General features: G+C 41.1%; 1 protein-coding gene across 3 annotated transcripts in view; it reads right to left on the reverse strand.

Moving 5' to 3' along the window:
- Positions 1–3,150: 3,150 nt before the first annotated feature.
- The window catches only part of GTF2A1 (general transcription factor IIA subunit 1), a 39,534-nt gene continuing 16,118 nt past the window's right edge, over positions 3,151–26,566 (reverse strand). For all 3 annotated transcript variants that reach the window (XM_061611893.1, XM_061611892.1, XM_061611890.1), the window contains exons 6-9: positions 17,992–18,125; positions 16,865–17,182; positions 16,485–16,574; positions 3,151–7,029 (exon numbers count right to left, since the gene is read on the reverse strand). In XM_061611893.1, the coding sequence (XP_061467877.1) occupies positions 6,922–7,029; positions 16,485–16,574; positions 16,865–17,182; positions 17,992–18,125 (650 nt within the window). In that variant the 3' untranslated portion in view covers positions 3,151–6,921. The remainder of the gene's footprint in view (positions 7,030–16,484; positions 16,575–16,864; positions 17,183–17,991; positions 18,126–26,566) is intronic.

Below are 26,566 nucleotides of genomic sequence, written 5' to 3' on the forward strand. Positions count from 1 at the left end.
ACAACATAGGAAACGGAACCTTAGTGTGGCAGCACCTACCCAATGGAATTCCCTCTTAAATATTAGACAGGTGCCATATCTGTTACCTTTTTGGCACCTATTGAAGACCGTCCTCTTTCAACAAGCCTTTGAGACCTTATCCCACTCTGTGTCTGTGTTGGAATTGCTTTGTAATATGTTTTTAATTTTTTTAAACAATATGATTGTAACTTTTTTGTTTTAAAAGATGTCTTGCAAACTTTTTAAAAAATGTTTTTTGAAGATATTTTGTTTTAATGTATTTTAAAGTCTGTTTTTATGATGTTTTAAAAGTGTTTTTAGTGCTTTTGTTTGCTGCCCTGGGCTCCTGCTGGGAGGAAGGGCAGGATATAAATAAATATTCCAGAGCTTCTGGTTCCGAGTGGATCCAATCCCTGTCAAAAGGAGCATGACAGAATTCAAGCTGCAACTGCAGCCCTCTGGCTGCTGTTGTGATAGCTCTTCTTAGTGACGAAGATAGTACATGTTTAACTGACCCAATTTTCTTTATAATGTAAAAGTTGCAATTCTGTGGACCAGTATAGTAATTACTTTGGGAAGCTGGCAACATAAGGGGAAAAGAACCCAGCTTCTAGCATAACTTTTTAAAATTTATTCCACTGGAGGGAATTTATTTGCTTTTATACCTAAATTTGTTTGATTTGTTCTGGCCTTCTGCCTTGCCCACCATTGGAATGTGGCCCTCAGAAGGTTGGCCAGTCTTGATTCCAGGCCTTGGGCGAAAAGAGGTTCCCACTCTTGCTTTAGCCCTCTCCAGGCATTGAGCCTGAACAGGCAGGAGCAAAATGCACAGAGGACTTGGGGCATGCACATCAGATCCTCCTCACTTTTGCCTCTTCAGCGTGGTGGGGGATGGCATATATGGGGGCACTGGCCATTGGGCCTCATGTGTTCAGGCTGAACACCTGAAGAGACATTTTATGTAACCCTGAATTGAATCCCCCTGCAGGATGCCTGAAACACAACCCTTTTGGGCTCCAAAGGGCTATCATAAAAGAACAAGGAGTTTGCAAAGAGAATCTGAGAGGCCATAGATTTGTAAGGAAAGATACTGATGAGACTACAGCAAGAATAAATAGCAAGTAACAGAGCAGAGAGCAAGAACTGCAACCTTCAACCCTCATACAGTATTCATCTAGCAGGAGCTCTGCAGCCAGGGAATGCCAGAGACTAAAGCCTACAGGTCTCTTTAACATTAGACAGGCCTGAGATACCATAGCATAGATCTAGCAATTTTCCATAGTACCACCATCTTCTATCATACTTTAGAAGTTTCATGATAGCCAACAGATGGGACGTTGCATCCCTGAAGGTTATCTTTCTATTTGCTCTTGCTAAGTGATTTTAAGCAATGAATACATCACCTTAGTGGTGTGGATGGCAGCTTTAATGTGGATTTTCCGGACTAGGATATTACCTTTCCCATTTTCTTGAAAATGCCAACTATGAAAGAGCTGAGGGGGAAACCAACCTGGTTTTGAACCTCTGCTACAGCAGAACCAAAATTAACTTGAGTTTTGGGACCTCTTCTGAAGAGAACAATTTTCTGCCCCTTCCAAACACCATGGAAATACCCTCACCCAATATTTTATTCTAGATTGGGGGGGTGCTTCAAGACCTCTTTACCTTCTCTTAGAACATGTATGGGCAACCTGTGGTCCTCCAGATGTTGTTAGACTACAATCCCCAACTATCGTCCACACTTGCTGGATCTGATGAATGCTGACAGGCCAACGTCTGGAAGGTTGGAGGTTTCCAGTCACTATTATAAAGTAACACTTGTCAGAGCAACATGAAATCTAAAGCCTGCATTTTTCTTCTATGTGAATCATAATACTTTAGAATCCCCCAAGCTCTCCAGTTTTAACAAATCGTATTTCCCAAAGTGCCTATGTACCCTTTGTTAACCAAAGGCACCCTCTCACTTTTTCAAATTTTATAAAACATTTTTTGCATGTGGAACCAGTGGTACTGGATAATGTAAACTTTACTCACATGCACACCTGATATACAAGCAGCAATTTGCAGACCAGAAAGACAGTGGTTGTAGATAAAGTCTAATTGTGCGTGTACTGCCTTCAAATCAATTCCAACTTATGGCGACCCTATGAGTAGGGTTTTCATGAGGCTGAGAGGCAGTGACTGGCCCAAGGTCATCCAGTGTGTTTCATGGCTGTGTGGGGATTCAAACCCTGGTCTCCCAGGTCGTAGTCAAACACCTTAACCACTACACCACACTGGCTTAGAAGTGATTAATCCTGGAAACTCGCCTTAATTCCCATATCTTGTGTTTACTTCATGTGATCAATGTATATTAACAGATTTGACCCATCTACATGTTCATTAAAGCCTTCTTCAGAGAAATTTTGCAACTTCATTGCCAGAGTAATAGCAAAATCTGTGAAAAAACCTATGTGGTCACCAACTCATCAAAATAACTCAAAACATTCCACAATACTGATTACTGATTTCAATGTCTCTAAGTACATGCATTAAGCAATCATGGGACATAGAATATCACCTTGTTCATATATAGCAAATACATTTTAGTATTTTTGTATCAATGTTTTCTGGAAATTTTATATCAGTGGTTTTTTTTGTACCACTTTCTTTCCTTGATGTACAACAGGCTTGCTACAACAGGGACAGCCAACTTGGTGCCCTCCAGCTGTTACTGAACTCCAACTCCCATCAGCCCCAGGAAGCATGACCAATGGTCAGGGATTATGGGAGTTGTAGTCCAACATCTGGAGGGTACCACAACGGTTACCCCTGTGCTAGAAAGAGGTGGTTAAATATGGCATGCTACAAAGGGATAGAAGCATTCTGCAAAATGTGACAGCTCCCCCCATCTTCAAATAAAAAGCAATACTATATGCTATATAAACTCTGCTGAACAGAAGTAAAATGCAATCTCTTTATACAGCTCAAGAACTTTGTAAAAGTCAATCTGTGGTCTGCTTTCTTCATCGGATCCAGTGCTGAGCTTTTCATTACCTGAGAACTTTCAGAATCCTGTCATCTGCATAATTATGTTGTTAGAAAGTGAGCACAACTAAATTACACATTAAAGTATTTTAATACATAAAATAGTAAATAAAAGTGGCAAGCTTATTTTAAATAACATCTTTAATTAAAGTTTTTGCAAAGGCAAAATATTAAACTTAAAATAGGTCTTAGTACATCAAAATACTAAGCTTTCTAATTGTATTCCAAGCATGGCCTTTGAAACACATCCTGTACATCCCAGGAAGAGCATCCTTGATCTTCAATAGTACAGTGAATTTTACAAACATAATAAATATATTTACCCCCTTACACTTAACAGTATATGTACAACAGCAGTTGACAATAGTAGCTCAGAACAGCAACTAAGGATATTTTCCACTCCCCTAAACTGTTTTGGTACTCTAGGCACACAGGAACAAAGTAATGTATGATGTTACTACATGTGGGTATCCTGCACTTATTTTTCCACTTTTAAAAATCTTTTGCTCTTTGCTAACATCCAAATCAAGAAAACAAGCAAATTGTTTTGTCACAGATAAAATGCCAGGTTTCTCAAAATTCCTGACCTACTTTAAAAATGCAGAAAGACAAACACCCAATAATCTAGTATATTCCAAAAAATGGAAACTTAATTCTTAAGTAAAAAATGCTAGCTCCATTCAGCTTGCAACTGCACTTAAGGCAGAAGAGCAAGGTCTGCTATCTTGAATCCAACGAACCAAACAGAAATTATGATTTGCAGATTTTTTTGCAAATCAAAGCCAAGAGATTTTTTCATGCAAAAGAGCAAGGATTTCATTGTGAACAAGTGAAAAAGCTATTTTCCCCTCTGTCTTGCACTGGAACTACAGAGGTTTACCTAGTAGTAACGATATGGGGACATTAGTGCTGTTTGATGTAGATTGACCAGAAATGAAAACCCAATGGTACTAACACTATTTTGAAAATGACATTTCTACAAATCTGGATATATCACATGTTGCATGTCCTTTGCTTTTTCTAGGAACTGTTCTTCGATCACAAGTTTCATCCCCTTGCAAAGACAGCTAGCACAATATTTGTATTTGTGAAATCATGATCCATTTCCAGGAGATGACTGATGACAAAAAGGAGGTTATGATGCAAGTAGGAGAAAGGGAGATGGAAACTTGCGTAGCCACTAGACAGCTGGAGAGGGGAGGGACACACTTTATACATTAAATTTAAATAGTCCAATATAAAGTTATTTGTGACAGTATCTTAAAACCTCCTTAAAAGACAATCTTCAATGTAGATGTTTTAAATGACTGCACGTACTAGAAAGCTAAGATTAGACTTGGTGTTTATTACAACTAAAGCTCTGTAGGACATCTACTACCAAAGGAGTCCAGTAATCCTACATATGTCAATGCAAAGCAGTAATATCTGAAGATTGCAAAGGCACAAGATTCTCACCTTTGTGTAATTACTCTGTAAATCTCTCATTGGGCTAAGCAAAGCTTTTAGAAATTTGTTTCTCCATTTCCCCACCATCCTAAAGTTAAAAGGTGCTCCTATTCTCTGTGCAAATCTAAACGTAAGCCCTTCTTGCAAACCGTTAATTGCTTCAGAAGCAGATATTGAATGGGAACTAAGGGAAAAAATCAAGTAGTCATAAAGCTTAAAGACTAACCATGGGAATCCCTTGTCCTCCTGAAAGGAATGATTTCATTGGAAAGCTAACAAAATGGTTTGTTCAATAACATTGTTAAAACCATGATTAAAATTCAAGTACAATAATAAGTGTAAGCAAATTATATTCTTACAGCAAGCTGCTACAATAAAATGAAATTAGAAACACACTTTTGATTTAAAAAAGGAACACTTGATGAAGCAAGTAAGAGCACAAGTCTGGTATGGGACTGGCTTTCAGAAGAACTTCACAGGTCCTTGTTAACACCCTCATCAACCAAAGCATACCCATAATTAACTTGCAAGACACCATGCCTGCTTCTATATAGGTCTATCTGTAAGTCACTTTTAAAGCTGTGGTATCCTTTGAAATAAATAAAAGGCTAGAGACAAGCAGCTATTCAGTGCCCACAATGCAAAGTCATACGTACAGTATCTGCATTCCAGTAATGAACAGTAAAATGTAGCCTATTTGTGTTTCACAGTGCAGAATTTCTGGATTGGTTTTAAGCTTGCATTAAATCAAACTAAAAAGCTAGAATATACTGTGAACAGGCCATTAAGATACAGAAGGATATGAGGGGAAAAGGCAAATGATCTCAACATAGTCACAATATTGGCATATTAAGCAGTGGCATATATTATTTAACATTTACATTGTTTTACATAGTGGGAATAAACTACTTATATGCACCTTCAAATCCAGAGCCAGAACTGCACCCCAAAAGATAATCGAAAAGTGGAAAAATGTTTACAGGGTACAAAAATTCAGATGCCTTATGAATGTCAGTATGCAACAGAACTGACAAATTTGGCTAGCTTTAACAACATCCTGGGTGCAGAAAACCCTAGTTGTTTATTGCAATGTACTATGGATTTTTTGCACTCAGGGATACATTTTAATCCAAATGCAAAGAAAATAGCTGTGGAGAGAAGAGGAAGAAACTAATATATAGTACTGATTAAATGCAGTGGCGATTTTAATAAAAATACTTCTTAAAAGCTTCATTTCCCATAACAATACAAGGTTCAAAGTGGGGCAAGGTTATCTGCTTGTCACTGCTTTTCAGGTGGCTAGCAAGCATACTCAAGAAATATCTTGTAATAGTAAATGTGGAAGCGCATGCCTTCCTTTATCTGGTTGAACTTCAACCCCACTGTGTTGTGAAAAGGGCTTGCATTTCTGAAAGTCTGATTTCTAAAAGACCATTGTCATAATCACAGATACTTTTGCCCTCAACAGCAACTTTTTGCTATGTATTGAAATTATTACTTGAATTATTAGAGCCAGGGTGATTTTGTTCAGTATTACGATTATTTTTAAATTACTGAAAGGAACCTGGAAGCTCTTGCAATGCTGTAGATCCTTTTCCAAAGTGCATAGTCACCTACAACTTCTAACTTCATAACCAGCAGCACACATTCACTTGGCAATGGGAATACACATTAGGTTTACCAGTGAAATTATATTTTAAAAGACTGATTTCTGACTAGCAATAATTCAGCACATAACAGACTACTAACTTTGCTCAATCTTTAAGGACCTTTTGAAAGAGCAGGGAGACTGAGACATCACAAAGCTTCCATCTGTAGGTCCTTTAAAATACAACATCCCTTTAAATGAAAGATTCAGAATTACTAAATTTAAAATTCAAATGAGATTTTGGTACCAGGATCAAAATTTATATAAAAGGCCTAAAACTGTAGATAAAACTATGCATGACCCAGCGCAAGAGGTTTAAAAATAGTTTTACTCATACAAGGTAATTATTAGAATTCAATGCTTCAGTCCTTACCATTTGGTTAGAAACCTGCACACAGTTTAAGTAAGATTCTCACCAACTCCATTCATAAGAAGGAATGAGTCAGCGCAAGTTATACACAAAGACACGCTAAGCTTTTTCCATAGTATTGTTGCCAAAAAGAAGAAGAGTTCCTTCTAATCAGTGTAAGGGGAGATTAAGCCTCACATGCTAGTTACCGGTATCTATAGGCAGAAGTGGTTAATTAAGGTATTAATACAAAACCAGCTTTCAGGCATAGCTAGCTATACCAATGCCACAGCTTTCCCATTTGTAGTGTCAATGTTGCCATGCTGTTTGTTCTAGCAGTCTTGGTTTTACTGTTCCTTTCCGATGTGCAGATATAGATTTCTGTTGAAGTGTTATGTCCAAGAATCAAGATCTCCTGCTTTTGCTCTGAGTTTGTTTTGTGTAAGGAACTTCACCATTCTGCATCTCCAATGGCTTTGGAAAATACATAATCTCTTCCATTAAGATTCATGATTCCATCTTTGAGGTGAAACTTCCACTTGTTCTTACTTCTATGAATCTGTGTAAGTGGAGAAGCCAAAGATGAAGAGAAACATGCCAAGCTTCACTTTAACACTCAAAATTTACTATGTCCTGGTGAGCCCCACACCATGAACTGGAAACCAAAGTCATTTTCTGTCAATACAGTAACATTGTTGCACATGTCCTGCTTGATTCAAAAACAGTAAATCAAAAAAGACATTTTTGTAAACTGCAAATATTCCAACTCAACAGGTTTATTCTCAAGATTGATAACTAATGTGGGGCCACTGCTACCTGAACTAGTATGATACAGACAAAAAGTACACAGCTGCACAATCAAACTGGATGTTCCCAAGGGTGGAAGAAGAGGGGATTTTTGTCAATTTCCGTCCTTCCCCACAGCCCTCCAAAATCTGCTTCAGAGGGTTGGGTTCCTTTTGGGAAGAAGAGCAGGACATATATTGAATTAACCACCTCCACCAGCATCATATAGAATAGCACACATGGGAGGTGCTGCTGGGAGGGGAATCTGCAAAAATCACGTCCTCCCCTTCCACAGGAGCATCCAGTCAGAAGGGGCCTTATGACCCTCCAGATCTGGCCATTCCACTCTTACCTTAAATGTGAGATAGCAGAGGGAAATGTTGATCTTTAACCTTTAAAAGAAGGATCTTGCAATGCTCAATAGTGTGAGCTCCTCTATACCCATTCCTTCAATTTACACTTCCTAGACTCTAGGAAGTGCAATTGCTAGTTCAGCCCTAGGAATGCCTCTGTATCTAGTTTGTGGAGTGCATTCCTTGGATGGATCTTGTTCATTACCATCTGTGAAATAGCAGGCCTGGTTCCAGCCAGTTATATGATTTATTCAATTATCAAAAAATCAAACCCCAAATCCTGCAGGTTTAAGATTAGAGTTAAGGTCCCTCATGTTGGCTTATGCCCACTAAGTTGGGAAGCTGCAGGCTAAGGATGCCTTAACAAATGTGCCCTGCAATCAGCAATGATGTTGTGCAATGTCACAGATTTGTGCTTACTTACAACTTAGTGTTGTAGACCCGCACTTTACCTTGGTATTTCAGGCCCAAATCAAGATGAGGAAGATGAAACTAGCGAATGTGCCGCATGTTGTCCTGCTCTTGTAGTGCATTATAAAGCATCTGAGCCATAGTATACTGCTAGAGCAGTGGTTCCCAACCTTTATGAGCACGGGACCCCCTTTATAAGCTGAAAAAAAATTGTGACCCCCTACCCCCAGGGAGGCAGGCTGGCTGCCAGGAAGGAAGGGGGAAAGCAGCCTTTCCTTGCAGCCTTGCTTCTTTTTGCTTCACAAAAAGCCCTCTCCTCTCATTCTAAGTAAGGGCGTTGCCAGTAGCAGCAGTGCAAGGAGAAAGCAATCAGTGATAGTAACCCTCTCTTCTTCCTGGTAGCTCCACCCTCAGCCTCCTTTGGCATCTGCCATGTATTTTATAGGCAGATGCCTGCCCTTAGTGCTCCTGAAAGACACTCTGGCACTTCAGCAAAAGGCCTACCCTCTCGTTTGGAGCTAGGGGGAGGTGTCATCTGTAGCGGCAGTGGGAAGCAGACAGTGTCGAGGGAGTGAACACTTTTTTAAAAAAATTAATAAATAATTCATTTCTTTACTCTTCACAGCCTCCTCTGGATTACTTCGCGGCCCCCCTGGGGGTCCCGGCCCCCAGGTTGGGAACCACTGTGCTAGAGGAAACCTCCTGTCAGTTGACCCATGCCTGCTCATGGAACTTACATCAGTAGCTCACAGGGTGAGTTACGGAGTGGGCCCTTTTCTGGCACCCTTCACCATCCTTATGCTGGCTCACTATAGAAGGAATTTTTGTGTGGCACTACAGTAAGACTGAATGGCATGAGAGTTTTAATTTCTTATTCTGGATTTGGAACTTGAACATGAAAGACCGGGTTACCTGAAAGACCTCCTGTCCCTGTATAGACCTGCAAGATCACTTAGATTGTCTGGGGAAATTCTATTCGTGGCACCATGCTCTACAGAATATCACTGAGCAGCAATCCAAAAACAGGTATTTTCATCTATTGCCCCACTATTACAGAACGCCTTTCCTTCTGCCATCAGTTGCTGCAGACATCGTGTAAAGACTTATCTTTTTGCCCAGGCTTCTCCTGACCCATAAGATTGGACACTGTTTTATGTGTTTGAATCCCCTAAATTCCTGTTTTATATTTTTTATGCTGCTATTTTATTGTTTTAGGTTTTATTTTTGGCTTAACGATATTGATTGTTGTTATATTGTACATCCCTGAGAGTTTAAAAATATTAAGCAGTTTATAAATGATTTTAAATAAATGATGAATAAGAAGAGTTATCACTACCATGTTGAGATTACCTCTAGCAGGCATGCTGTAAGCCCTCTGGGGTTGCTTTGGTACCAAAGATGCCTGCTGGGGATAAATAGGCTGGGTGATATGGTGTGGCAGGTGAAAGTATTGATATGTGAAAAGTGTTAAGCACCCTATTCCAGCACACCATATTTTTTTTGCTTCAAATTACACCTCCCAACTCCACCTTGCAACAGAAAGGATGAATGGGCTAAGATTTGCTAACTCAATCATTTAACTTGATACTCTATGTAAATCCCTGTGACAGCCACTTAGAGGGGAACAGGCACTAGTCTACAAATGCAGTGAAAGAGACATTTGGTCTTACCGTGAAATCGGTCTTCTCTGTGCATGTCAAAGATGATATCAGGTGGGTAACTAGCTCCACCTAGTGGTTGAAGGCAAAAGAGTAGTGCTGACGCTTTACTGTAGGTCCGTTCCTAGTCTGCGCCTGCTCCGTCCGCAGTTTTTTAATAACAAGCCCACATGAAGAAAACAAAATAACACCACAAAAAAGACAAGACAACAGTACTCATACACTCTCTGCTCAAGGTCTAACAGCGCTTGGAAAAGCAGCCCAGCCATCATAGGGAGCGGCCCTGATATCATCTTTGACATGCACAGAGAAGACCAATTTCACGGTAAGACCAAATGTCTCTTCTCCTGTGCATGGAAAGATGATATCAGGTGGGACATACCAAAGCTGACCCATGTAGGGTGGGAATACTGCTGGGCTATGGCTACTAGTGATCTGAGAGGACATGCTGTAGTACCCTCCTTCCAAAAGCTGCCTCGGCTGAAGCATAGGAGTCTATTTTATAATGTTTAATGAAGGTATTGGGAGTGGCCCATGTGGCCGCCCTACATATCTCCCCCAGAGTGGCATTATGGGAAAAGGCTGCTAATGCGGCCGCCGCTCTAGTTGAATGAGCTACTAACCTGGCGGGACGGGATAATCTTAGAGAGGCATATGCCAAGGATATGCATGCCTTGATCCACCTGGCTAGCGTAGATGTGGTGACTTTATTCCCCATGGATTTTGGGTGAAAGGAGACAAACAAATTATCTGTTTTCCGAAATGATTTAGTTTTGGAAATATAAACTTTAAGGGCTCTTCGCACATCAAGAGAGTGCCAGGCTTTTTCTAAAGGATGGACAGGATTTGGACAGAGGAACAGTAATACCAGCTCCTGCTGGTAATGGAAGGCAGGCAACACTTTGGGACAAAAGGAAAGGACAGTACGCAGGACTACTCTATCCTTATGGAATACACAAAAATTTTTATGGACAGACAGGGCATTCAATTCAGACACTCTACGGGCCGAAGTAATGGCCACGAGAAACAAGACCTTAAAGGAAAGAAGACGGAGAGAAACTTGACTCAGGGGTTCGAACGGAGGTTTTTGAAGTGCTGACAAAACCTTATGCAGATCCCAAGTTGGGTAGCGATGCACCATAGGAGGTGCTGTTATCGTTGCTCCCCTGAGGAAACGCTTGACGAAAGGGTGAGATCTGATTGGCTTATCCGGGGATCTGGAGAGGATTGCCGATAAGGCTGAAACTTGGCGCCTCAGGGTGTTTGGTCTGAGACCCAAAGATACGCCATCTTGCAGGAAGGACAAGATTTCGTTTACTCCCGCTTTTCGAGGAAGAACCCCTTGCTTCTGTGACCAGGATGAGAAGGCCTTCCAAGTGCTTTCATAAATTCTGAGTGTGGATGGGCGTCTAGAAGCCATCATGGTTTCTAATACTTGCGGAGAGATGCCTCTTTTCAAGAGTCTCTTCCGTTCAAGTTCCATACATGAAGTGCCCACCACTCTGGGTCTGGGTGCTGGAGCTGTCACTGAGAGAGCAGGTCGATTCGTGCTGGAATCTTCCATGGTGGTTCCACCGACAGGTCGAGAAGGTCTGGAAACCGAGGTCTCTGTGGCCACCATGGAGCCACCAATAGAAGTGCTGCCCTTTCAGCACGAAGTTTTTTGAGCACCCTGGAAATCACTGGAATTGGAGGAAATGCATATAGTCTGCCCGGAGGCCACTGGGAAGTCAAGGCATTTATCCCTTCCGCGCCTGGTGTCGCGTATCGGGAGAAGAACCTCTGCACCTGCCGGTTGACACTGGTGGCAAAGAGGTCTACTTGCATGTGGCCAAAACGTTCCACTATTTGACGAAAGGACTGTGGGTGAAGTCTCCATTCTCCTTGAATCAGCTTCTCCCGACTGAGCCAGTCCGCTTGGCTGTTGTCCTCCCCCTTGAGATATTCTGCCGCTATCGAGACGATATTGGTCTCCGCCCACTGGAAGAGGAGAAAGGCCTCCTTCTGAAGAATGAGAGAGCGTGTGCCTCCCTGACGGTTTAAATACGATTTGGCCGACACGTTGTCTGTTCTGACAAGCACCGCCCCTAACCGTCTGGTGTTCGCAAAGTGCCTGAGGGCAAGACGAACTGCCCGTAGTTCGAGTAGGTTGATCGGCAGTGCGGATTCCTGAGCCGACCACGTGCCTTGAATCATCTGCCCGTCGCAGATGGCTCCCCATCTGGATAAGCTGGCATCGGATGTTATCAGGGTGTGGAGTGGATCCTGGAAAGGGATGCCTCGCGTCAGGTTGGGCTCTTGGGTCCACCAGAACAGCGACTGACGAACCTGTGGTGACAGAGCGACCATGCGGTGGTGCCTGGACGCTATGTCGTTCTGGAATGGCAGCAGCGCCCACTGAAGAGTGCGGGAATGATGACGTGCCCATGGCGTCGTTTGGAATGTGGATACCATCAAACCGAGAAGTGCTGCCAACTCCATCAGGTCTGTAGAGGGGGAGGATAGGACATCCAACACCACTTTGCGGATCTTGCTGATCCTGTCTGGAGATAGCGTAATGAGGCTGTTTTGAGAGTCTATAGTCGCTCCCAAATGTGTGATGCGTCTGGACGGAAAGAGATGACTCTTGGCTTCGTTGATCAGGAAACCGTGATCCTTTAGACAGGTCAGGGTGACATGGATGTCCTCCCATGCCTTGTGTAATGATGGTGAGCGGATCAGAAAATCGTCCAGATAAGGAAAAATATGAATCCCCTGTGTCCTGAGGTGTGCCACCAGGGTAACCACTATCTTGGTGAATGTCCTGGGAGCAGACGACAGGCCAAAGGGCATAGCCCTGAATTGATAATGGTCTTGTCCCACCGCGGAGCGCAGATACCTTCTGTGAGGGGGAAAGATTGGTATGTGCAGGTAGGCTTCCTTCAGGTCGATAGATGAGAGGAAGTCCCCTAGCCTCAGCGCTTCTTTGATGGAAAGGTGTCCATACGAAATTTGCGGTACTTTATGAAGCAATTTAGATTCTTGAGGTCTAATACTGGCCTGGATGAACCGTCTTTTTTGTCGATGGTGAAGAACAGAGAGTAGTTTCCCAGGAACCTCTCCCCTGGAGGTACCGCCTCGATAGCTTTGCCCCTTTTGTGTGGATTTGCTGACAGAGGGGATGGGAGGAATCTCGTCGGGGGGGTGGAGGAAAACTCCAGGTGAAGGCCGTATCGAAGAGTGTGGAGGACCCACCGATCGGAGGATAGGTCCTCCCATCGGTGAGCAAAGTGTTGGAGACGGCCTCCCACCGGCGAGGTGGAGGCGTCAGAACTGATTTCTGTTTCCACGTGCCTGGGATGCAAGGCTGGATCGACCTGGGAAGTGTTGCTGGGACTTAAGTTGGTTGCGCTGTCTGTTCCAGAAGGGACGGCTGGAGCGGGCGTCCTTCTGCCTTCCAAAGGGACGTGAGCCCCGAAAGGACTGCGACAAGTGATATGGATGGAATGAGCGGCGAAAGGTCCTTCCATCCTCCCTTTTTCTGGTGGATGGCATGGACGTTTTCTTTTCCCTGGTTTCTAATATGTTCGCGAGGGCAGTGTCCCCAAATAATTTGCCACCCACATAGGGTTCCGAGGCAAGATTCGAATGAGCTGCAGGGTCTGCATCCCAATGTCGAAGCCAAAGGGTCCTTCGCGTGAAGATCCCTGCAATGAGAGACCTAGCTGCAAACTGCATGGCATCCATTGACGCATCTGCCATGAAGGTAACTGCCCGAGAGACCTTCAGCAGAGATTTGCGTATCCGGGTTGCATCCTGCTGTGGGCCATCTAGCAGGTCTTCCAACCAGAGTAGGGAGGCTCGAGCAAACACAGAAGAGGCTGCTGCTGCCCTGATCGATAGCACACTAGCTTCGTGCACTCTTCTAAGTCCCTGGTCCATCTTGCGCTCAGTGGTATCTTTAAGGTGAGCGTCTGAGTCTTTAGGATTCAATGATGGGTTCAATAGATTGACTATAGGCGTGTCTATGAGCGGGACTTTCAACTGATCCATGATCGGTATAATATTTGTTGGCTACAGAAACCGATTTTTTGAATTGCAAGGGAATGTCGAATTCTGATTTGAGCACCTTGGGGAGAAGAGAAGGAAGCTTCAATACTCTAGACCTAGGCTTTGGATCTGGACATACTGCTGAAACTATTGAGGAGGGTGGAGTAGGAGGATCCTCTGTAGAAGTGAGGGTAAGAGCCTCCATCGCCTTGCACAGCAGAGGAAGGAAATGAGCCTCTTGAAATATTCTAGTAGATAAAATCTCCTCAGATTCTGATTCCCCAATCCATTCCTCTTCATCCAAGACAATCAAGTCATTTTCTGTGTCTATAAGCTCCTGCTCTGGGAGCTGAAGGTGTCTGCCCTGCGATGCAGCATAGGGATCTGGGGATGTGCGGCCCGGGGAAGGGTGTGTGTTTGCCCTCGAGTAACCTGTAGGCGGGTGCCTTGAGGGTTGTGAGCCTGATGTAGTTTGAGAAGACAAATCTCTAGTCAGATCCATTAAAAGGGCATCCTTAAGCTGCTCTTTTAATTGTTGAATTGAATGTGCTGAAAGCTGTAGCTGAATAGGGCGAGCTTGAGTGTGAGATGGATAAAGCCTGTGTCCACCAGCATCATGAATTTGTTGGACAGGGATTGGCTCCTCCAAAAACCCTGTGAAGGACTCGGGAGAGGAGGTGTCAGAAAAAATAGCGTCTAAGGAAGGGTGAGACTGGCCACCTTCCTCATCAGATAGGGGTTCCAGGTCCCTCTGGTCCCTTGAATGGTGGGAGGAATATTGACCTTCTCTACAGGTTCCCTTATGTGGAACAGGAATCCTGCCTTCTGCAGCCACCCTGCCCGCCAAAACCTGAGCCTCAGCCACCTCGTGCCTGACGGTACAGGGGCGGGCCACCGCTGTTTCGGAATGATCCCCCGAAGAATGAGCCTGCTCTGATCCCAGGATGGGAATGAGTTCTGGCACTGCGCCTGTTGCTGGCGTGCGGGGAAGCACTTTCGACCCCTTTGAGGTGCTTTGTTTTGTGTGTGGCTTTCCCCATAGCGGGCACACACTGCGGGACTTAAGGGGTTAATGAAAATGTGAATGGAAGGCTCCCGCTGGTAGTGACTGACAACGCTGTCTAATAAGCCGCTGGGCAAAGCAGGAAGATTAGAAGCGGTTGCCGCCGACCTGCTATGGCGTCTGTGCGTCTGCCCCCGCACACTATGGAGCAGGGAAAACGAAAGCCGCTTGAAAAGGGAGCGCGAAAAGCCTAGGCGTGGGCCTGAGTTCCGAGCTCCGGTGAAAATCGCCTCTAAGGCTAATGCTGCCGACGCTATGAGTTGATGACTAGAAGGAACGGTAGCGAATTTGGCCGGGAAGGGAGCCTGAAGATGCCAGCGGTCCCAGGAGCCGTGGGGAGGGGCTGGATGCTCCTCGCCACCGAGAAAGATCAGGAGGAAAAGACACAAGGAGCTTTTTTTAAAAAAAAAAAAACTTTAAACAGCAGGGGAAGACAAAATATATACTGAGGGCAAGAAACAGCAATAACCAACGGGTAAGACTTAAAAGACAAACAATACAAGCCTGAACCCACGGAGACAGAGAGGAATCAACCAGATTCGGTGAAGGCAAAAGAGAAAACTGCGGACGGAGCAGGCGCAGACTAGGAACGGACCTACAGTAAAACGTCAGCAGTTCTCTTTTGCCTTCAACCACTAGGTGGAGCTAGTTACCCACCTGATATCATCTTTCCATGCACAGGAGAATATAAATAATTAAGTAACATTCCTTCTCAAAGCAGTATGTTAACCAACTTCACATTTCTTGATGCCTTTTTAAAATCAATGAAAAACAGGTGGTTTATTTTCAAAGTGTGATTTGACATTTTCAATTACTTGCATCGTTATCAATTGCAGTAGTGCTAGGAAACACAGCCACATGCACCACACCCCAAGTCATAAGCAGTAGCACCTACTGCATCAGAGTAGACATCACTGTCCCATTGTTTAACCCATCCTGCTAGCTACTATGTAAGCAACAAAGAGGCATGGGTAAATAGATGACAGCAAATCCTGTAAGGTTCAGATGCTTTGCAAGGCAATAATAATAGGACCAGTACAACATGGGGCATCTTTGCTGGCCCCAAACCTGGTGCTCTCCAAATGTTTTTGGCTGCAACTCCCATCATCCTGGACCACTGCCAGACTAACTGAGGCTGATGGGAGCTGAAGTCCAAAATATCAGGATGGCACCAGGTTTGAGGAAAGCTGCCACAGTCTAACAAAAATGCAACTAAGACATGAGTTATCATGGCCAGATTTATGTTTCAAGGATCAGGCCTATAAAAGACCAGCTAGCAAAGATCTTTCAAAATATGTCAGGAATCAGCATTTATGAATACTATTTATTTAAAGAAAGACTTTGCATTTTGATGCATGTTTGCATCAAACATGCACCAATTTATACAAGAGGCATTCCCCCTTGCCTCTTCAAAAATGGTTCCTGCCACCTGCAGTTTTTAATGAGTACTTCTAATAAAAATAAACTTTTAAACTTTCTTGTACAATTAATTAGAGACAAGTTTTTAGTTGATTAAAAGTTTTAAATAAATTATTCTGCTTACTTTACTAAGAATTGCAGCTCTATTTATCAGCAAACTATATTGAAAACACGAGAGCTTTTAACCAGTATTAATATAAACTGGGGGAAAGCATACATACTCCTTCAAGTACAGATACTTAAACAGGGCAGGAGGCAATGCAGACTTTAGGAATCGTACTAGTCAGATTATTACCTTGTCATATTGGCACACAACAACATTCTCGGTATCAAATAATTCCTGCCCTTCTTCATCACTCACATCATCTTCACTATTGAGAGGCTCCTAGAAGAGATATAAACATTACACATTCATACAGAACTCCTGCACAATGCAGACACAACTGTTTTGCATATATACATATTGCCCAGTCATGCATGTTATTTAACTGAACAAAGCTCAGCTGTTTGAGCTTGTTTTTTCCCCAGTAACCTTTCAACTCCTATTTTTCCCAATTAGAGATTTGTCCAAAAGAGCTGACTTTTTTCCATACTATAACCAATTCAGTTAGAACTTTCACATTAAGAATCTGTACATGTGCTGTGAAGACTATTTGAAGCAGACACAACATTTACCTCCTCAACCTGACCATCTTCACCACCATCCTTCTCTTTGTCCTCCTCTTCATCATCATCATAATCTTCCTCCTCTTCCTCCTCTTCTTCAGATGATGTGTCACCTGCTCCATCTACCTGCAGCACTAAAGGTGCCTGTGGTTGTGCTGTTTGCTGCTGAGGTTGCTGACCTGCTGCAGGAATATGTGCTTGTGCCGTTGTAGGTGCAGCCACTGTTGTAGGTATTACCTGGGTTTTGTTTCCTGTAAATAAGATCTGCTGGGGCTGGATAATCACTCCTGTTTGCTGTGAGATCCCTCCAGGAATGGGAGCCAAAACCTAGCCAAAAAATAATGAAAACAAAAGCTACTGTATCACAGCCATAATTCCTGCTTCTTAGTTTTACTTGTTTCTGTAATAAAATAAGCAAAATAATCTAGTTATGTTTCTTGCAAACCCTGCATATGAATGTTTATGTTCAAGAATTCTTGAAAAAATCATTAAGTACTTGCCAGTTATCCAAATATCGCCTAACTTGACTAACAGTGGAGAGAAGACTCAAGGTTCTTTCCTTCATTCTTTTGTTCAGTGAGATGGCAGTTCTGAAAAGGACTAGGCACTGCCTAGAGCATCTCCATAAGTAGCAATGGATTCTCTAGCCAAGATGACAAATTTGTTTATAGTTCTAATCAGTACTCATCTCCTTTTCCCCAAACACAGACCAGATGGACTGTTTCCAAAAACAGCACCCACTCATCATACTTACAATTTTGTTATGCGGAAGTGTGATGAAAGTGAGCAACTTGCTAGCTTTATTATGAATAGATAAAACTACAGTTGGACAACAAGACATTCTGCTCATTTCTACATCTTTAAGGTTTCATCAAGTTTTAATATCTTCAATGCTTAATTTTACTGAAATAAATTCAATTCTGCTATGGTCACAATAAAATTGTTTGCTCTATTTCATAACTATATTTTTTCTCACACCCATCTCCTTTCCCTTAACTCACCCATTTTTTGCAGTAATAAGATACCTGTAAGGCAACCTAGAAAAACAACTCAGACACACAAAAAATATTGCAGATAAAATGCCTTTGCAGCTTTAGCTTCTTGAAGATCCCCTTTAGTTAACCAAACAATCTTACTTGTTGTATAACAGGAGATTGTACCCCACCAGGTTGCATCTGTGGTATAACCTGTTGCTGTAGAACCACTTGCTGCTGGGGATGGATTATGTACTGAGTTCCATTGGCAGTTCTAACCACCTGTACGAGTTGGCCTGTAATGAAATGAGTCCATTTGAATATCTCACTTAACTTGTGCAAATTTCTCTTACCTAAAATCAAATCCTGCAACAAACTGATGCACACTGAGACACATATAAACCAGAGCATTTTTACAAAGGAATCTGATAAAGTTAAACTGGACAAATTCTTAACTCAACAGAAGTGTCTAATGATATCCTATAGGATAACCGTTAACCCATGTCAGTTTCCCATCATATGAACTGCCTTGCTGAATCAGACCAAGAGTCTATCTAGCCCTACATTCTGCCTGCAATAGCAATGAGCCAGATGACCCTAAGAAACTCAAAAACACAATTTTGCTAAACAAAGGACTTTTGAATTTGCAAATAAACCGGGGAAATGGTTAGCATATAAATTAAGAAAAGAACGTCAAAAAAATATTATTTTAAAGACACAAGAAGGAGATGAGATGCTGACAGATAATGTAAAAATCAAAAAGATTTTTCATCAATATTATTCAACATTGTACAAGTGTCAGGAAATCCCATCTGAAAAAATAGAAGAGTATATATCTAAACAGAATTTGCCTAAAATTACAGACTTTCAGAGACAAGCTATTAATGGCCCTATCACGTCAAGAGAGATATCTGAAGCTATAAACAAAATTAAATCAGGAAAGGCGCCAGGACCAGATGGGTTATCTGCAGTGTACTATAAATGTTTGGAGGAAGAACTCTTGCTACCTTTACAGTATACAATGAATTCTATTTTGCAAGAGGGAAAGATACCGGATAGTTGGAAAAATGCTAACATAACATTAATACCTAAAGAGGAGCAAGATTTAACTAAAACAAAAAATTATCGGCCGATATCTCTATTGAATAATGACTATAAAATTTTTACAATGATTTTGGCAGAAAGAATGAAAATAATATTGCAACAATTTATCCAGGAAGATCAATCGGGGTTTTTACCTAAAAGACAATTACGTGACAACGTCAGGAATGTCTTGAATGTGTTGGAATATTTAGAACATCGAAATGATAAACAAGCAGCTTTGATTTTCTTAGATGCTGAGAAAGCATTTGATAATTTGAATTGGAAATTTATGTTTCAGGTTTTGGAGCAAATGGATTTTGGAGACAATTTTATAAAATGGATTAGATCGATTTATACATCTCAGAAGGCTCAGATATTGTTAATGGAGATTTAACGGATTCATGTGAAATACAAAAGGGTACAAGACAGGGATGTCCATTATCTCCCCTTCTATTTATTCTGGTCTTAGAAGTGCTGCTTAGAGATATAAGGCAAGATAAAAGGATTTCGGGATTAAAGATAAAAAAAGAAGAATATAAACTGAGAGCATTTGCTGATGATTTGATAATTGTATTAGAAAACCCTTTGGAAGGAATTAATGTATTGATGGACAAATTAAAAGAATTTGGACCGTTAGCAGGATTTAAGATCAACAATCAAAAAACAAAGATGTTGGTGAAAAATTTAACTTTAAGGGAACAGACAGAGTTAATGGACAAGACAGATTTTACAATAGAGAAAAAGTTGAAATATTTAGGTATCATTATGACAAATAAAAATTCAAAGTTGTTTCATAATAATTATGAAAAATTATGGACAGAGATTAAGAAAGATCTGCTAAAATGGGATAAACTACAATTGTCATTAATGGGTAGAATATCTGTGATAAAAATGAATGTATTACCGAGAATGATGTTTTTGTTTCAAACAATACCTGTAATATCCTCTGATTTACCTTTTAAACAATGGCAAAAAGATATCTCTAAATTTGTATGGCAAGGGAAAAAACCAAGAGTTAAATTTAAATTACTACAAGACGCCAAAGAAAGAGGAGGATTGGGATTACCAAATCTGAGACTTAATTTTGCTGCCTGCTGTTCAGTCTGGATAAAGGAATGGATTTTATTGAGGAATAAAAGACTATTGGATTTGGAGGGCCATAACCTGAAGTGGGGATGGCATGGATATCTATGGTATGACCAAGTAAAAGTAAATGTAGACTTTAATAATCATTTTATAAGACGTCCTCTGTTGAAAATATGGAATAGATATAAACCAAGGTTCTATTCGAAAATACCATTATGTGTCTCAAGTCAAGAAGCGTTTTACAGAAGAGAAATGGCTGGAAAAGAGAAATGGTTAACTTATCAAGAACTATTAGAAAATGTACATGGAGAATATATAATGAAAGAGAGAGAACAACTGATAAAGGAAGGCTATAGTTCTCAATGGTTTGCCTATTTACAATTGTTAGAAAGATATAAAATGGACAAGAAAATGTATGGGTTTGAAGTAAGTAAATCTGATTTTGAAATAGGTTTGTGTACAAATGATGAAAATACAATTGCGAAAATGTATAAACTCTTGCTGAAAATGGATATGGAAGAAGAACAAGTAAAAGAGTGTATGGTAAAGTGGGCAAAAAATTTTGGTTATAACATACAAATGGATCAATGGGAAAATATGTGGAAAAAAGGCTTGAGATTTACATTATGCTATAATCTTAAAGAAAATTTCTATAAAATGATGTATCGTTGGTACATGACTCCAGAAAAGTTGTCAAAAATGTATAGTAATGTTTCTAATGTTTGTTGGAAATGTAAACAACAAGAAGGATCATTTTATCATATGTGGTGGCTGTGTAAAAAGGCAAAATCATTTTGGGCACAGACAGGTAGGATGATGCAAAAAATTCTAAAGATAAATATTCAGTCAAAACCAGAATTTTTTTTATTGGGTTTTATGGATAAACAAATAGAAAAGAAATATGGAAGAATAATATTATATATGATTACGGCAGCAAGATTATTATATGCACAAAAGTGGAAAATGGAATCAACACCAACAACAGAAGAATGGCTATTGAAATTAATGGACTTAGTAGAGATGGATAAATTGACATGTTTACTTAGAGAAAAATCGACAGACACATTTCTTAAGGAATGGAAGCCTCTCTTAGACTTTTTGTTGAAAGATCAAAATAAAATGATGATATTGGGATTTGACGATTAACTAAGATAGCCTACGGAGAAAAGTGATCCTGTATGTATATATTAAGGGACAGGTTTGATATATATTATATACTGATAGCTGATCTGCGACAAATCGGAAGTCAACTATTTTATTTTTTTTCTTTTGTTGTATTGTTATGTTTTTGTTGTTTGACTTTGTTTTGTTTCTTTTGAAAAATGTGAATAAAAATTATTAAAAAAAAAAAAAGAAACTCAAAAACACAGAGTAATTCTTATGGGCATACTGTTTGTCCCCAGAATTTGTTTGGATGCCTACTGCATCTGTATTCAGTAGGCCAAATTTATCTGTTATAGATAAGAGTTGTTGATAGGTCTGTCATACATGAATTTGTCTAATCAAGTGATTCCCAGCATTCACTAAATGGGACGGCTTGTTTCCACATTAAAACTGGTGACCTGCTTTACTATCATGCTCGGAGAGACAGTTTCTTAATCAGCTTCCTGGGCAGGCAGGCTTCTCCCTTATAAACTTCAGGATACTCCAATTAATAGTCTCCTAGCATTTTACCCTCCTTTTTGTCCAGATAGTACTCAAGGTGGGAGTGGCGATTGCTGGGCAAAGGAGCAGCTTTAGGATTTTCTAATATATATTTATTGTTTTACACTTTTATCTTGCCTTCCACCGTTCACCCATAAGTGTCACCTACAGCAAAGGCTGCATCAGGGCAACAAGACCTTGTTTGGAACTCAGTAAGCATGCAAATGATCAATCCATTCTCAGCAAACTTGCACAGGACCCTTTTTCTTACCTCCCAGATTAAAAAGCAGACATTCACTAATAGGCAAAAAACCTTGCCGTTTAAGAACGTACCTATAGCCCACAGATATTTCTATCAAAGTTTAAAAAGCAGGGAAATTGAGCAGCTATAGTGAATTCACCAGGGGAGCAGGAGACCTGACCTACTCCCTTGAGATACTGTCCTGCCCTACAAATTGGTCAAAATGCAAACACAATTCGCGTTGGTCTTTCATAGCCCAATCCACTTCCTAGCTTGGAAGAATTTGGTAACATGTGCCTCTGAGCATACAGTGAGTAGTGGCAACACCTGCAATCAGCCCAAATAACAGAAAGAAGACATGTGCTGTGCTGATCTTGTTTAAGCAGGGAGGAAGCAACAATAATAAGACAGCTGATATAGTTGAGATAGTCACTTTAAATGTTTGATTTACTTTGCAATTTTACTGAAGTTTCTTAAAGTAAATCATTTTCTTTTGCTTCTGTTTCTGTGAATATGTGAAGTACAGCAACACTTTGCAACACTAAAACAACTCCAAATACAATTGTGGAATAATGGCACTGACTATTCTGCAGAATAAGTTCCAATGCACATGAGGAGTGCTTCAGTTTGCACAAGATAAAACAGAAATATATTCTAGCAAAATTCTAGGTGTGCTCTATGTTTTTAATTGACCATGCTCACCTTTCCTTAAGTGGAGTAGTTTAAGCATAGCAGGCTGAAAACATGCGTCTTGGGCATGCCAAGTTTGTTTTTTCCAACAGCTAGAGCCATTGCTTAAGTAGCAACCTATTGTAATCAGACTGATTTTACATCAAACTGCAGTTTCAGATTCAACTGTTAATGACACAGATTTCTAGGATGAATGATGAGCGAAATATTTTCTAGGTTAGATTCTCTGTAGAAACAGTAGTAACACAGAAAAAAGCAAAGAAGAACACCAACAAACATACAAAAATGTAATCCTCCATCTTTGGAGAAGGCAGGTGTTGCCGCCACTCACCATATGCTCAGAGGCACATGGTACCAAATTCTTCCAAGCTACACAGGAAGTGGATTGGACTGTGAAAGACCAACCCAAATTGTCTTTGCATTTTGACAAATATGTAGGGCAGCACAATATCTCAGAGAGGTCAGGTCTCCTGCTCCCCTGGTGCATTCACTACAGCTACCCAATTTCCCTGCTTTTTAAAGTTTGACAGAAATATCTGTTGGCTAGAGGTACATCCTTAAACGGCAAGGGTTTTTGCTTATTAGTGAATTTCACTTTAGACAGTCATGGCTTCCCCCAAAGAATCCTGGGAAGTGTAGTTAGTGAAGGGTTCTGAGAGTTGCTAGGAGAGGCCCTGTTCCCGTCACAGACCTTCAATCAGAGTGGCTGAATGTTAAACCACTCTGGCCACTGGAACTCTGTTAGTGGAGCTCTCCCAGCATCCTTCACAGACTACATTTCCCAAGATTCTTTGGGGGAAACCACAACTGCAGAAGATAAAGGTCAGAGTATGGAGCAAGGCCAGTAGTAGGATTACAGGTACTCTGTGAACATGGCTGATTTTTAATTAATTTCAACAAATTATGAGACCTCTGGCAGAAAAAAGTCCAAAAGGGGTTTGTTTGTTTTCTCTCTCTCTTTTTACACTTTGAACTCTTGATTCTCTCTGACTGTTTTGTGTATCACCATGAAAATTTAGAGGGTTGTTAAGCAAGCATTTCTGAGTCCAGGACTGTAAGTTTTGTAAGGTTTTGTTTTGAAATGAGCTTATGGGAAGCGTCAGAATAGCATGGGGATATTTTCAATTTAACACTGTGGAATGCAAAAAATCCATGCTGGCTATAGTATACAGCCACTCTTGTGACTGTATAATACAGGGCCGTACTACAATAGGCATAGGGCGGTTCAAGATACACTTCAGCCCTTCATATAGAATACTAGTGTGCTCTAGCAGATACAGAGAATTTTTTTTTAAAAGCAATCAAGGATAATAGTCATTATCACACTTTGAGATAGCATCTTCCATAAGTCCATTACATGCTGTGTGAAATCTTGATTCAAGGAGACTCCATTTTTGGAATCAAGAAGGAATGCTTTAGAACACAAGGAGGGAACCTGTGGTCCTCCAGATCTGGCTGAACTGCAATTATTATCTTTTCCTGCAAGGTGCCTCACCAAGGACTCCTGAGTAAGTTTACCACTTAATGCGTAAGAGGAAAGTCCTCTTGTGGATCAAGAACTAGCTAGGAAACAGAAAGCAAAGAGTAAGAAAAATGGACAGTTCTCCCAATGGAGGGATGTAGAAAGTCGAGTCCCAAGGATCAGTATTGGGACCTGGACTTTTTAACTTGTTCATAAACGATCTAGAGTTGGGGTGAGAAGTGAAGTGGCCAAGTTTGCTGATGATACTAAATCGCTCAGGGATGTTAAAACAAAAACAACAAACTGAGTGAATGTGTGGTAAAATGGCAAATGCAGTTCAATGTAAACGAGTGTAAAGTTATGCATATTGGAACAAGAAAAACCCTTAATTTCACATATAAGCTCATAGGGTCTGAACTGGTGGTGACTGACCCAAGTCCTTGGGGTCATAGTGGAGAGCTTGATGAAGATGTTGACCCAGTGTGCAGCAGCTATAAAAAGGGCAAATTCCATGCTAAGGGTCATTAGGAAAGGTATTGAAAACTTTTGATATCATAATGCTGTTATATTAATCTATGGTGTGGCTGCATTTGAAATACTGTGTACAGATCTGGTCACTTCACCTCAAAAAGAATACTGTAAAGCTGGAAAAGCATCAGAAAAAGGCAACCATAATTATCATTGGGAATGGAGCAACTCCCCTATGAGAAAAGGTTGCAGCATTTGGAGCTTTTTCGTTAACAGAAAAGGCAAGCAAGCGTGACATGATAGAAATATATAAAATTATGCATGGCATGGAAAAAGTGGATAGAGAAAGGTTTTTCTACCTCTCTAACATTAGAACTTGTGGACATCCAATGAAGCTGAATGCTGGAAGATTCAGGACAGACAAAAGAAATTACCTCTTCACACAGCATATAGTTAAACTATGGAATTCGCTCCCACAAGAGGCAGTGATGGCCACCAACTTAGATGGCTTCAAAAGATTAGAAAAATGCATGGATAGTACTATCGATGGCTACTAGCATTGTTGGTAGGAGGCATTATGCTTTTGACTACTGGTTGATGCAAACTGTAGGAGACGGTGCTCTTGCCCTCAGGTTGCAGGCTTCCCACAGATATCTGGTTGGCCACTGTGTGAACAGGATGCTAGACTAGATGGGTCATGGGCCTAATCCAGCAGGCTCTTCATATGTTCTGATGCAAGGGTAGGAAGAATGTCAATCTTGCCTCTAGTCAACTGCCAACTGGATGGTAGTGCATCGCTGGCTGTTCCAACCTGATTGCCCTAACAGTTGAGCCAATACCTGGCTTGGCTTTGTGCTAACTCAGCAGCAAGAAAGCTCACCTACTGCCTGGACAAGTAGGGCATGCATCTCTTCTCCTATTGCTGACTGGGAACCCTACCTCCATGTTTTTGCTTCATGCTGCTACAAAATGTTTTGCTGAGTAGCATCAGCTGCCACGCTAGCGTCAATATGGAGCTTAGCAAGTCTGCCAATCTGTCCTCCTACATATCTGGTCTATGATCCACATGCCCACATTTCCCATCATGGAAATTCCAAAGCTGCTTCCCAGGAGACAGGAAAAGTGGTGGCAGCATCAGCATGGTGGGCAGTCAAAACACCATGAGGCAAGTGATTTCCTTTCTTTCCCCAGCATGTGTGGTGTTGGTGGCTAGCAAAAAAGAGACAGCACTGATGCCTGTCTGCCCACCTGTGCCAAGACCATGTACACTGGAATGCAGCCCAGCTCAGCAACTTCTCTATCTTGCCAAGAGAAGCAAACACAGCCAGCCATGAATAAGTGTCAGTACCTCTTTCCACATCCTCTTTTGCTGTTTTCCCTATTAATGTTGTTTCTCTAGCTTAGGTACCCGTCTTTTTTTTCTTTCCACTTGTGCAGCCAGACTCCAAGCCTATGTGTATTTAGTGAAAAGTACCCCTTCCCACCGAATGCATTATGTCTTACTAGGAGGAAAGTGAGCAGAGGATTACAGCCTTAATCATACAGCCACAAGTGTGGCTGTATACTATAACTAGAGAGATTTTTCACATTCCACAATGTTAAATTGAAAATACCCCCCATGCCATTCTGATGCTTCCCATAAGCTCATTGTAAAACAAAACCTTACAAAACGTATAGTCCTGGACTCAGAAACGCTTGCTTAACAACCTTCTAAATTTTCATGGCAATACACAAAACAGTCAGAGAATAGAGAGTTCAAAGTGTAAAAAGGAAGAAAAAAACCCAGAGCCCTTTTGGCCTTTTTTTTGACAGAGTTCTCATGATCTTTTGAAATTCATTAAAAATCAGCCATGCTCGCAGAGTACCTGGAATCCTGTTACTGACCTTGCCCCATACTCTGACCTTCATCTTCTGCTGTTTAAAAGTTAAAAAAAAAATGCCTGGCTGATTTTTAATTAGTTTTAGAAATTTTGCATTGAACTGAATGATAGTGTCGGGCATGCTCAGTAAGAACCAACTATCAGTGTTCTAAAAGCCAGAGTCACAGCTGCTGGGCTTGCCTA

This window comes from Rhineura floridana, chromosome 2 (genome assembly GCF_030035675.1).
Source record: "Rhineura floridana isolate rRhiFlo1 chromosome 2, rRhiFlo1.hap2, whole genome shotgun sequence".
In the NCBI taxonomy this organism is placed as follows: domain Eukaryota; kingdom Metazoa; phylum Chordata; class Lepidosauria; order Squamata; family Rhineuridae; genus Rhineura; species Rhineura floridana.